At 41.9% G+C, this 14,075-nt stretch overlaps 1 protein-coding gene across 1 annotated transcript; it reads right to left on the reverse strand.

The window, feature by feature from the left end:
* Window positions 1-3,971: 3,971 nt before the first annotated feature.
* On the reverse strand, window positions 3,972-13,431 carry cdc6 (cell division cycle 6 homolog (S. cerevisiae)). The gene is made up of 11 exons (XM_071901147.2): window positions 13,110-13,431; window positions 12,672-12,923; window positions 11,818-12,017; window positions 10,910-11,064; window positions 10,189-10,295; window positions 9,257-9,396; window positions 8,703-8,803; window positions 8,371-8,438; window positions 7,255-7,427; window positions 6,467-6,607; window positions 3,972-4,371 (listed from the first exon to the last, which is right to left on the reverse strand). The coding sequence occupies exons 1-11, from the start codon at window positions 13,426-13,428 to the stop codon at window positions 4,282-4,284; spliced, it is 1,746 nt and encodes a 581-aa protein (XP_071757248.1). The 5' UTR covers window positions 13,429-13,431; the 3' UTR covers window positions 3,972-4,281.
* Window positions 13,432-14,075: the final 644 nt, after the last annotated feature.

Consider the following 14,075-nt stretch of genomic DNA (forward strand, 5'->3'; position numbering starts at 1 on the left):
CCAGGTGGATGTCAAATCAAATTCACAGTTACAGTTCTGAAAAGTAATGCACCCTAATTTTGTAGGATTTCACACAAATCCAGTGCGGTGTATGACCTCGCACGCAACCCCAACGCATGTACCCAGGTGTTTTGACCGAAAGTGATGTCATTTTGACCGCATGCATGCTGTCGCTTCTGGGCCTGTTGACTAGTGGTACCAAGGGAGTTAATCAGCTTTTTCCAACCCAAACATTTTGATAGTAATAGAGTTTAGATAGCTGTGTAAACTTGTAACAAGCAGGACATGGAGTTGGACAAATACTTTTCAATCGATCCAAATTGACAGAGGAGAAACCGTTGCTATCGATTTCTGAGTTTACTGGTGAATTAACGGGCGGATGGACAGAGATGTTACCTTCAACTCCAACGACCCGGGTTGAATTCTCAATGACAAGTTTTCTACTGTGAAATAAGTGTTCCTTTTCAGAGAAAGATTACGCTAACCTTAACCAAAGTTATTTTGGTTGCCTAACCTAAACTATAACCTTAAAGATAGTACACAACAAAAAAATCCCCCCTCCTCCCTCTCTGCTCCCTCCTCCCCTCCCTCCAACCGAGGCTCATGTGTGTGCATGAGAGGGGCAAACTTAATAAATTAAAATCTTTCATGCAAAACACAGTTGTGATAGCTCAATCTAGTTGTAACTAAAACATTCGCCAGCAAATATATTGCATGTGTGATTGACAGACAGGGGGCGGGACGCCTCCTAAGAGCTGTCCTGATTGGTTGTTAAGATCTGGGCGCCCTGAGATTTTGGAGTGGCTGATTAATCAGAGCATTTGATTTATTGATAGCGGGGCAAAAGCTGTTTGCTGGAAATATGACTCAGTTCCTCCATTACGCAACTTTCACTAATCAGGAAATCACAGAACTATTTTTCTCTGCTGCAGCACAGACCGCTGTGGGGTGAAAGGTCATTATTGGCGGAGTGATCTAGTTCTGGACGGTCAGGTCAGATTGTAAACAGTAGAGTTCGGTAGAAGACGATCCACTGAGTGGAAACGGTGCGGTGCTGCTGCTTTCCGGGCCGCGGAGAGAAATATGTCGGTCGCTCTCCAGATCGATTTCACAGACTGACTTTTCTGGAGATATTTTGACCAACAGTTTGGTCTCATTGTTGCAGCAAGAGGCAACGGAGCTGCTTCAACTGACAGCTGACTGGAGCCAATATTGTCTGTGGGTCCAAGAACTACAGGGATGTAAAAGATAAATTATATATAGATCCAAAATTGCTGAACTTATCCTTTAACTCTAATCTTGACTGAAGTTGTTTTAGCAGTGACAAATTATGCGGCTGGCCATGCGTAATACGGATCAAGGGTGCAGAACTTTTCGTGAGATATCATATAAATGTTGTATGATGTGCATTACTTACTACTACTGGATTAGGATGCGACCGATACAAGTCTTTGAAGGCCGATACTCATACCGATATTTTTGAGTTGAAGGTGTCCAATACTTTGTGCCAATATTCACATTATATTTTGTGACATTATGACAGTCACAAATTGCAGACTAACAGACAATTAGTATACATCAATGTACTGCACATATGTAAAAACACATTTCATGTAAAACCACTTAGCTTCATGTGTTTTGCTCATGGTTACTCAAGGCAGGTCAGCTCAGGAGAATGTGCCTCTATTCAAAACCTTATTTCACTTGAAGTGGAGTAATTAAAGTGTTCATGACTTAGTCATAGATGCTAAATACAGCCATCATAATGTTTTATACTGTGTAGCTAGTTACATATGTTTAGGATAAAACAACCTGCTTTCTTGCTTTTGTGACATTTATTTTACAATCCGTTACGTTTACGTTTTATTTACCAAAAATGAAGACAAATAAAATTCAAATCAATTCTTTTGTTCTTGAATACAAAAATGTAAACCATTAAGACCAGGGTCAGATTGTAAGATATCCCAATGTTTTTATTTTCTTCTTCCTGATCTCTTCAGATGGTTTTGTGCACTGTGTGGTAGAAACTTGAGGGACACTTTAGTACAATTTGTTGTAAAACTAAAAAACACTCTCTAGCAGCTCATTTCCTCATTACACTGTGGAGGTACTGAGAGACCCGTCTTATCTAGAAGGAACTGTTTTATCTCCCATCTGAAAACTCTCCCACCACACTGATGCAAAGGAAACATTTTAGATCAAAATCTACCTCCAGACAATTTCTGCTTATGCATCATAGAAATAGGACTTGCAATATTACTTTTGAATGACTGTGTTCTGTATTTATGATGTCCTTTTGATTGATGCTTTAACAGTATCACAAGTCCTTCATGTGTATTTATCCCTCCTATTATGTTAAAATGAACAGACATCTTTTATGTTTGGGGTCAAATTGATCCCAGCAATTTCTAAACCGACAAAAAATGATTGTAATTCAAAGTGTTACCCAAGTTTACACTTCAGAACATCAGCAGTTAGTCAATAATGGAAAAAAAAAGACTAATAGCAAGTAAATTTGTCACCAAAATAGTCTTTCAAAGAGCTGACAGGGCCTCATTGGCAGAAAATCTTCAGGTGAGATAAAACTCTATAAAAACTTGATAACAATGTGCGTTGTATGTTAGGGCCCTAAAGCATGGAAGCATTTTTGAAAGATCAAAAAATTGCATAGGAAAGTTCCCTCAGTATCAGTCAAAACAAAGAGAAAGAAAGTGTGTAAAACTTTAATATTTTCTCTGGTTTTATAATGGCTTTTGTGTTTGGGGTCATTTTGACTCACAACACCGCTGCATACAAAGTGTGTGCAGGACCTTGAAAACATATCATGTTAAATTTTGTTTACCCGTTTTCCCCATGAAATTAGGTAAAGTCTCAAACTGAAAAAATAATGTTAATCATGTTTTTAGAGACGTTAAATATTGAATGGGGTCAAATTGACCCCAAACATAATGGGAGGGTTAAGCACATACAGTATGTGGGTTTTTTAAATTATCATGGTTCATGTGTATTTTGTATTGAAGTGTACATTTGGGTTTTGTTGCAGATTTTAATGTATATATGTTGTGCAAATTCAAATGTAACTTGCTTGTTTGCCAATCAGATGACTACTCAGTGATGTCAGAGCACTAAGTAATATATTGGGTGTTTGGGGCATGGGACTGTTACCAAAGGCAATATGATGTAAATATTGGTCTGGCATTAAATCTTTCTTTATGAAGCAGTTTCTTTGAGTGTGCCGTGTTTTTTCCCCTCTTCTGTAGTCGCACAAAGAGACCGAAAACCCCAAAACTGAAAACTCCTGTCAGATACAAAACCGATCCACTGAGCCAAAGGAGATGCAAAGATGTACCAGGCTGCTGTCAAAAGGTTTATGTACTTTAAGGTTTAATTTTACTAGCAATAACTCAGTGCAGGTATCATGATCACGTTTAATTAACCAAGTTTCCTATAAAACTGCGGCATCTCTGGGCTGATCTTCATACAAGATGGTGGTGTGACCTAGGAGAACAGACATGTACTCAGTTGTACGTTTAGTAGAACTTACAGAATTTTCTACTCAAAATGGTGAAACCAACAACTGAGATTTTCTGCAGACACACACTGTCACACACTACCAATGGGCCAGAAGTCACGACTGAGTAGGATAATCTTTGGATGAGTTTATGCTATTTCAAGTGGGAAAATCCTGCTCAGTATGACTTTAAGGAGTAGAGAACAAACAAATCTCATCATTAGTCTTGCAGTCTCATGCATTCACTGGACAGACACTGCCGATCCATGATTAGTCACTCTGGATGAGAGCAACAGCTAACTGCCTGACATTTAAATATAAAGATACACAACTTGTGAAGCACTTTGTGACACTCGTCTTGAAAGGTGCTTTACAAATAAAGTTTTACTTTAAAAATACCAAGGCAAACCTGAATGCAACACAATGACAAGCACAACTGATTAAAATGTCTGTACATGCGTTTATTACAGCGTAAAAATGGAAATGTTGTGATTCCCCAACAGTAACCAAAGCTGTCATTTCAAAACCAATGTAAGGAGTTGAACATTTTTCAACAACCCATATTTATGCATAAACATCAGTTTTGTTAAAAAAAAGAAAAGAAAAATGTAATCGTTTTCCAATGTTACAGGAAACATCATCGTGAGCTGTACAAATTCCCAGCAAAAATGAGAATAAAGAGAAAAAAATCATAACAAACATAGCTCCAACATAAAAAGCAGTGATAAAAAGGCACAAATAAATAAGAGTGAGTGAGGAGCGGCCGGGCGTTACGGCAGACCTGCAGCCAGGATGCTGCCGAGCAGCGTGCGATCCTTCAGGGCGTTCTCCACGTCCCGCTCCTCGATCTTCAGGAACACCTGCAGCACAGACAGAGCTTCACCGTCAGTCCTGCACAGTCCTGAGCCACCAGTCCAGCCCAGTCAATTTTATTTGTATAGCACATTTCATACACCGGTAAGTTCAATGTGCTTCACATAAAAAGGCAAAATAGTAACAATAAACAGATAAGGAGATAGAATACACACATATAAACTAATCTTTCAGCCACACTAGGGCTGCAACTAACGATTATTTTCATTGTCAATTAATCTGTCGATTATTTTCTCGATTAATCGATTAGTTGTTTGGTCTATAAAATGTCAGAAAATGGTGAAAAATGTCGATCAGTGTTTCCCAAAGCCCAAGATGACGTCCTCAAATGTCTCGTTTTGTGATATTCAGTTTACTGTCAGAGGAGTAAAGAAACCAGAAAATATTCACATTTAAGAAGCTGGAATCAGAGAATTTTGACTTATTTTTCTTAAAAAAATGACTCAAACCGATTATCAAAATAGTTAGCGATTAATTTAATAGTTGACAACTAATCGATTAATCGTTGCAGCTCTAAGCCACACACACAAAATACAGCTTTTTATAACCCCTGTCCTATTCAACAGCACTCACACAGACTACAGCAGACGCACACAGAGGCAAACACACACCAACTACCAAAAGCCTGAGAAAAAAGCAATGTTTCAAGACTGCTTTTAAAAGAAGATACAGTTGTAGCAGATCTCAGGTCAGCAGGTAGTTTGTTCCAGAGAACAGCACCATAGTGACTAAATGCACCTTCACCTGATTTAGATTTAATTCTAGGTACGTTTAGGAGACACATGCCCGATGATCTGAGGGATCTGATTGGTTTATAGCCAGTGAGCAGGTCGGAAATGTATTTAGGAGCGAAACCATTTAGGGGCCTTGTAAACAAGCAGTAATACTTTGAAATCAATTATATACTGTACCGGGAGCCAGTGAAGTGTTCTCAGTACAGGAGTAATGTGTTCTATTTTCCTAGTCCCAGTCTAGTTCCACACTTAATAATACTGGTATGCTGCCATATTGGAAAAGTAAAATATTATGCACTGCAGTAGGGCTGAACAATTAATCGAAATTTTATCGAAATCACAATATGGCCTACTGCAATTTTCAAAAACGCAGGAGGCGCAATATTTGTTAAAGACGAAATGTGTGTCAAAATACCATTTTAAATTAAATATTGTCGTGCTGCAGAGATGTCCTGGCCTACACATCATATTCTACAGACTTAAGAAAACATCTTTGTTTGGTACAGATCCCCGCAAAAATCACACCATAATCATTTTAATACGTTTTTCAATGAAAATAATGATGTAAAAATTATCATTCCCTCTAATATCGCAAATCATATCGCAATTGCAATATCAGTCAAAATAATCGCAATTAGATATTTTTTCAACATCGTTCAGCCCTACACTGCAGCAAAATATGATTCCTCAAATTATCTAGAGCTCCAATTGTGATTGATTAATAATGCATCTAAGGTGCTTTGTATGCCTGAAATACATAGCATACATCTCTCAAATGCACAAACGCCTACAGTAGAGTCTAGTAGTAGCCGCATCAAGTTGATCTTTCCCGTTCACTACGCTCACCCACACAAGAAAACACTCACTCCAGCCACTTTCTGGTTTTAAGACATGCATACGCGATGCGGGCTTCACGATTCAATACGCTATTCCACGATACGATGAAATAAACAAAAGTTGGACGACAACAAAGTCTGACTGTGCAGAATTATGTTTATTTCTGAGAGACAATCTTTCTAGCAATCGTAAACAACAATTTAAAAATGCCGTTACAAAGTGACAGTAATATAATTTGGATGGAGAGCTTGTGAAACTGTGGTCAAGCGTCTCATTTGTGATTATTACAGAAGAATAAAATGGAGCTGATATCGCAATTCAGTTTTCTGCTTCACGACATGCATCGTCACATTTTGTATTGCAAAATATTGAACTCGATATATTGTCCCATCCCTAGCAGTGACCCAACTTCCCCTCAATAAAAGATGATTCTATTCTTCTACTGTTGCACTCATGACTTGCTCAGTGTGAGTGGCAGCTGAGCCTCAGGTGTGGCGGTGGCTGAACGTACCTTGGTCAGACGAGCCTCTTTGGCCTTCTTCAGAGCGAAGATGCCCCGGCTCTCCAGTAGGCCGCACAGCGACAGACACTCGCCCTGACCGACTCCGCCCACCTGCCTCTGGACACACAGGCGACTGTACACCTCATGGAGCTGGAGGGAAGGCACAATGAAATAAAAAAAAATAAAAAAACTGACTTATCCACCAAATTCTTCATATCAGAACACACACCTATTTAACAATAAATGCCTCTTTTTCTTGTATTTTTTAGATCAAAATTCCATTACTTTTACTTCCTGGAAAATAAATAACACCATCGCAGACTTTTTTTTAAACAATCACCCCTCTCATCACAAAACCTGCAGCTTCACAACTTTCAAAATGACGCGAGTCGGATGCCATGTTTGCGCCATGTTTATTTATCATTTATATATTCAGGTTTGTGAGCGTCTGGAAACTCCAATGGACCTCACTCTCCCAAAACAGAGGTCAGCTGTCATCAGTATTGATCAACAACCCTATCAACCCCACCACAGATATATTATTGTCATTTCATGCTATGAAAAATGTGCTATCAAAAACATGTCACCATATAAACTTCACATCCATGTCTTTTCATTTAGTGTCTTTGTTAGCTGGGACAGCAGTTAATTCAAGCTAGGTTTGAAACAGTAAAGTCTGTATTTTAGAAGCAACAAAAAATGAATCTGTTACTCTTTCATTAAACATAACATTTGTAAGATCTAAATGTAGCTGGAGCTTTGTGATGTCTGAAGTGTTCAGCCTCTCTCTCTCTCACCTTCCCCAGGCCGACCTCCTTGCTCTTGCTGTTGCGGATGAGCAGCAGCAGGCAGCAGACCAGCAGTTTCTGCTGCAGGGGGAAGCTCTCTCCCTCGCCGGCCGGAGACGCCATGCGGTCGCCGTACACCTCCGACAGCACCCGCGCCACCTGGGGAACGCTCACCCGCGACACTGAACGCACCCAAGGACAGAAAGGTGCTACGGTTAGTTGTTAGTCAGCCTTGTTTCATTTGTATGGCAACATCAACAGAAATTACACTTTTTTTTTGGGCCCTCAGAGAACTTCCTGACTAACCCCGCTCCAGAATGTGTGAAACCTTAATTATCTGGGAAGTCGGGCATTCAACATAAATGACAGAACAGTGAGTGGAGTAGGGCTGCACGATACTGGAAAAAACTGACATTGCAATATTTTGTTTTTCTGCGATATATATTGCGATATGAAAAAATCCCGGAGTTTTCACCAAATGACTTGAATAGCTCTATCAAGCCTTGCCCCTTTAAGAAGGTGGCCTTGTGGGTAACCTGCGGGTGACGTAGTAGGAAGTGAGTGTGTTTTTAGCTGCAGCCAGAATGAGTTGCAGGATGCTAAGTGAGTAAAGTTACCATAGTTAGCGGGAAAAGAGCTTAGAACGTCACCGAGAGGCCGTGCATTATGTTCGCTGCTGTACCGAAATAAAGTGCCAGTTCTCCACTGCAGAGTTGGTCCGGACTCTTAGTAAAAAGCTTGTTACCAGCTACGAGCCAGGCTAAGCTCAAATAGGCTAGCACAACACCAGAGGCTTCCCAACTACGGTTCGGAGCCGCGAAAGCTGGAAAGGTAACATACGCTACTCTTATAACAAACCCTTAAATCGGAGTAAATCATGTTAAACTTAAATTAAATTAGAACTAATTATAACTTAAATTAGTCATGGAAAATGAGAACCGTGCAAGTTTTCATTTTGTATCAAGCAGCAAAAAAGTTGTAGCATGACGTGTTTGAGTTAATTTGCCTTACTTGACATCGCACGTCCTGCGATGTGACTATTCCGCATGCGCACATCGCGATGACGATGCTGAAACGATATATCGTGCAGCCCTAGAGTGGAGGATAAACCTCGGCTGTACTCACCTTTAGTTTCAGCTGTGGGATCAACGGCTTTCTTCCTCTCATCAGACTCCACCATCTCAACTGCTCTCCTGCAAATGAAAAGAAACACAAATTCAGTCAGTCATGATCTGGTGCAATTACACATCAAAACACTGTATATAAGTAGTGTTAAGTTAAGTAATGTGCAATGCTCCTTATAAAACAAAAAGGACAATATCAATGTAGGCGATCTCATTTTTGGAATGACACTCCATAGTACCACAATGCCAGTTTGTGCCCTAAACCTCAAATTCAACAGGTAGCCTATAGACCACAGGGGGTCAAATTCATTGTGTACAGGGGAAAAATCTTACCTGCAAATATCCAGAGCTTTCCTGGCATCGCCCGACACTGCAGACACTTTCCTGGCACAAAACTGCACAGCAGAGGCGTCCAGGATCCCCTTGTCCGACGCCTGACAGGAGGGGAAAAAACAAATGAATCAGAACTGGGACACTTTCAGCGGCAGTGTGAACGTAGCCTACTAGTCCACTAGTCCACTGTATTAAAAAATAAATAATTGATTCACAGAAATTAAGGTTAAAAAATAAAGAGCTATGCCTCCTTCCAAAATGACAATCCAGATTATTTCTCTAGGTATTGTGATCACGATTATTAATCAAGATCATTTGTCTTGATTTGCGGCACAAACTTCTTTGACTGCACTTATATCAGCATCTTGACTCTTTTCAATATTCCTAACCCAAGCCCAATATTCTGATTATTAATTATGGAAACTAAAAGTGAGATATACGATTAGATCGATAACACGCTTTCTCCCACTCCAATCAGACTGAAGCTTTTAACTTCCTGTCAGCCATTGTTACGCGTTAGATTTTATTTTTGTACGTCGACACAAGCAAACTACCTGTGTGAGTCTGTCCTGTACGATGGCTGTGAGCTCCTGGCGGCTGTAGGGGGGGAAATGTAACAGCAGGGGGCGACAGTGAGGCCGGGCCTGCAGCCTGGGCAGGATGCGGTCCGTCAGGTCCAAAGCGTTGGCGATACCTGCAGCAACAACAGAGCAAAGTCCGTTTACACTCGCAGCAGCAACACGCACACACACACACACACACACACACACACACACACACACAGACAAAACCTGCACTCGCACTATTGATGCAATACAGTCTGCAACTAGTGCTGTGAGCATAACTGAAACTACTTCAATACTGTTGTGAAAGAGGTGGAATTCAATGTTGAATTTTGTAAACATTCAATAATTTTACGTTCTGAAGGCCAAAACTCCATTTCACTATTACACCAGTGGGTGAACATATGCAGAGAAGAAGAAGAAAAAGCAGAATAAGAAGGAGGAAGATTGGCATAGAGAGCAGGAATACTAATGTCTGTTTTATAAATGAATAGGTAGTTGTCGGAAACACCACACAATTACTCCAGAAAATATCAAAATCATGGCAAATGTAAGTATGTAGGCAACAAGTAGGGGTGCACTGATCAGGTATCCAGTATCTGGATGAATTTTGAGGTACCATATCAGCTACAGGTTGTTCGATTGACTTCCAAACCACGTATAAGTGCATTTAATTCAAGCAGACACTTGAAACACCATTTGAAAGTGTAAAACGACTTCTCACAGACAGGAGCCCACAAGAAGTCTGCGCCCAAGCAGCAAACATTTAAAAATAAAAAGAGAAAATAGTAAAGTGTAAAAAGCAAAGAAATGGAGTTGAAAAATAAAATAAACGCTTCATTAATTACAAAAATATCAGTCTCTGTAATCAGAGACAAAAAACTGGATCGGCACTTCAAGAGTTTGGGAAGGCGGGCTCTTACCGATGAGACAGAGGCGAGACTTGGGCAGGTAGGGCCACTCGAAGATGGTGTACAGGACGTCCTGGGCTTTGCTGTCCAGCTGGTCCATCTCATCCAGGACAAGCAGCCTGTGGAGGAAGATTGGAGTTGAAAACACCTCTGGATAACGAGCGCCCCACACTTTGTCCCACACTTTTCCAGATCTAATTTTGTGACCGATTTGAAGATTTTGACTGGTGTTCAAAACAAAGAGGTATTCACTACTAGTAGCAGGTTGTTGGACATATCACTACAGCGAATGATTATTCTTAACAAATTATTTTCAATGGAGAGTGTGGTGCAAACCCATTTTGTACTTCTACACTATTTTGTTGTATCTCTGCTCTGGTGTAGGGCTGGGCGATATGGTTAAAATCAACATCATAATATGGATTTTTTTCCAATCAATATATCGCGATACAGCTCATGTATGCAAAATCATGTTAAATCATCATTAAATCATCCCATAGAACGGAGTGGTAATGTTAGGTGTCATGTCAAACACTCCTTAAGCTTTCAAATAATACTCCTAAAATGTTTCACACCTCATTTTGTCAGTTTTAAAATAAAATTAGCTGTTTTCATCAATTTAGACAGCAATGACGACAATACAATTCCACTGAAAGACGATAAACTACTATTGAATCATCGCCCGGCCCTGCTCCGAAGGTGTTTTTTCCAGCTCCCTCCCCGTGTCACTCACACAGCGGGCCCCGGGCCAGTCAGGAGCCTCTGCAGTCTGCTGCTGCCGTGTCCGCCGGCGGCTCCCAGTCTGTCGGCCAGCAGGGGGAAGATGGCCTGGGAGCTCCGTAGGCTCATACAGTTCACCAGCACAGTCTGCACCGGCTGCAGCTCGTCCTGCCGGGACGGGACAGGAGGAGACATTCAGGCATGAGCGCGACACACACACACACACACACACACTACAGCTGCACTGCTACATGAAATGCAAAGTTTCAGAATTGCTGAGATTCTATGATTAGCAATTATGGGAACTGAGATTGTGGCATACAATCATATGCAATTAACTATGCAGCCTTTGGATACAGGCACACCTGTGTGCATATACACACACTTCAATTAGTGATGGGTTTGTAATCTTCGAATGTTTCTCTTTAAAGCACTTTGTGAGGAACTTGTGATTTCGCTAAAACCATTGTATGAACAAAGTTGACTTGAAACATGAAAAACTCTGCTTCTGTTGATACTAAAAAGGGAATTAAGTCTGTATTAAGATCAACACAGACGACTTTCATGACCTATATTTGTCAGTGTCTTTGTTCACGTTACTTTTGTTTTTCTTACAAAAACTTTTTTGACAGTCCAAAACCAAAGATTAGAGAGAATTCTTTGTACCTAGTAGAAACTTTAGTGTCAATGATGCAAATTTAAACTTCTCTTTTTTTTTTTTTTTTTTACATCTTTTTAGATTTTATCCATATCCCTTTTTACCTACACCTTTATACTTTGCTGTTGCAATGACCAAAAGACCCCCAAGGATCACTAAACATCTCATCTTCCACAACTTTGAGACTTTCCTGCAAATCATGAATTGCGTGTCTCGTGCAGATATTCACACCGGCGCCGAAGCCCTAATTCAGCGCTCCTCACCTTCATCTCCTGCAGCACACAGTTGAGGCAGGCCGTCTTGCCGGTGCCGGGGGCTCCGGAGATGTAGAGGCTGGCGGGGAGGCGCTGCAGCACCTTGTCCTCCAGGAAGGAGCGGATGGACGCTCGCTCCGCCTCCCTGGACAGCAGGCGCTCCGGGACGGCGGTGTGGAGGGCCCGCTTCACACTCTGGAACCTCGACTCTGCAGGGGGAGAAGAGCTCAGTCAGCTGGTGGGAGTGAGCTATGCTGCCGGGCCGGGGAGTTTAAATTGAATGTGTGCCTGCTCTCATCCTACATCGCTCTGGATGAGAGTGTAAAATGTAATATAGGAGCATATAATACAACAACGCATATTTATATAGCACTTAGGAACAGTTAGGAAGCGCTTTTTAGTAAAAAATGTAAACGTGTCAAAAACGACAATAAAAAAAGCTATCACATAAAAGCCAGTCTATAAAAGTGAGTTTCAAGAAGTGACTTAAAAGATGATAATGATTTAGCAGCCTAAGCTCATTCTCCAGTGTAGGAGCCCTGATGGCAAAGGCCTGATCCACCATGTGATCTAAATTTCAAATAGTTAAATATGAGATCAAAGACAGAAGAGTCATTTTGGCCAGACTGAGAGGGATAGGGGTAAGACAAAGTTGGGTAAACTTGATGAACTGACAGTAAGACGCCAGTAAGAATTAATACCAGCAACAGCCAAACTCTGGTGATCTGCCACGTCAAGCGGTTCCTCTCTGCTCTGTAAAATTAATTTGGCTGATAAAAACAGCAGAAATTACGGGTGGATTAGAGAAGGACAGTTCTCTACCTGAGGAATACTGAACTGCAACAAAAGCCAAAAGGTCTTACTTTCTGCAAAGAGGCGAACGACCGGCGGCTTTTTGTCCGAGTTCTGACGGGCAGGACTTCTGCCGAGCGCGTCCTGCCGCCGCGGGGAGGGAGAGAGGGGCTGCCTGGGCGAGGCCGGGGCCAAGCCTCGGCGGGATACAACCGGCGAGTTCTCATCAAAGGCCAGTTTTCGTGGCGAGGCCAGTGTCAGCTTGCTCTGTTTGGGGGGCGAGCCCAGCAGGTTGGCACCAAGGTTGCAGCCATTATCATCACCTTAGGGGACAGAATACAGAATCACTCAACATAACAGGTACAATAAAGGCAGAGGAATTAGTCTTGGTGACATCGGCGTAGAGAGAAAAAAAAAAGGTTTGCTGGAATACTGGAAATCTCTCATGAACTTAGGAATTCATCAGTCACTGTTACAGTCACCTTCCTGTTATGTCTGCAGCATCTTACCTGTACGCTTACGAGGGCTGAGGGGCAGCCTGGGTGAGAGGCTCAGGGAGAGGGGGGTGGGCTGGGTGGCGGGGCGTCTGGGGGAGAGGGGGGTGGGCTGGGCGGCGGGGCGTCTGGGGGAGAGGGGGGTGGACAGGGTGACAGTGCGTCTGGGGGAGAGCGGTCCGATCCGGATAGGGGATGGGACCGGGTGCTGGGGTTTGGGGTCCGCAGGTTCCTCCAGCTGGGGGGTCTTGGAGCGGGACGCCGCCCTGCAGGACTTGCGCCTGGGGAACTGGAGCGTGGGCTGGGCCGGGCCCTTGGAGCGGGTGCTGGGCATTTTCTGTTCAACCTGAGCCATGCAAGATAGATAACGTGTTAGTACCAAGGGGAAACTGGGAATATGAACAGAAATGACAACATTATCTTTAGATGTACAGACCAGCTTCATTATCCATTAGCACAGCTGCTAATATCCAGAAATAACAGCCAACAAATGTTTGGTAGTTGACAAACATCGCAATTAACACTCAAATTGTAGGTTGACACACAAATTCTGCGTTGCTAAAGTTATCTAATATTAGTAACTTCACAGCTGTATGTCAGGATGAACACAGTATTCTGTTCATCAGCACTCGGCCATCTTGTAATAAATTAACAGGTGATTATAATCAAATGACAGCAGCAGCCGATGAGCAGTGTGCATGGTAAGGCACCATATTGGTAGTAAATGCATGCGGCATCATGGCAATACTATGAATACAACTAGTAATAATAACCTTTACGTTAGATTAATGGCCAGAGGGAACAATGCGGATGTTGTTGATTGGCGCCAAGACAGCGTAGCTCCAAACAGTGGAGTCAGCGTACAAAAATCCCATTGCCGTCATTAATATTACTGCGTATTCATCTGAAACACACGCTGTAAAGACGAGAATCACTCTGACAAACTAACGTAATCCAGAATGTGAAATATTATCTAATGAC

This window comes from Centroberyx gerrardi, chromosome 3 (assembly GCF_048128805.1).
Source record: "Centroberyx gerrardi isolate f3 chromosome 3, fCenGer3.hap1.cur.20231027, whole genome shotgun sequence".
Taxonomy (NCBI): domain Eukaryota; kingdom Metazoa; phylum Chordata; class Actinopteri; order Beryciformes; family Berycidae; genus Centroberyx; species Centroberyx gerrardi.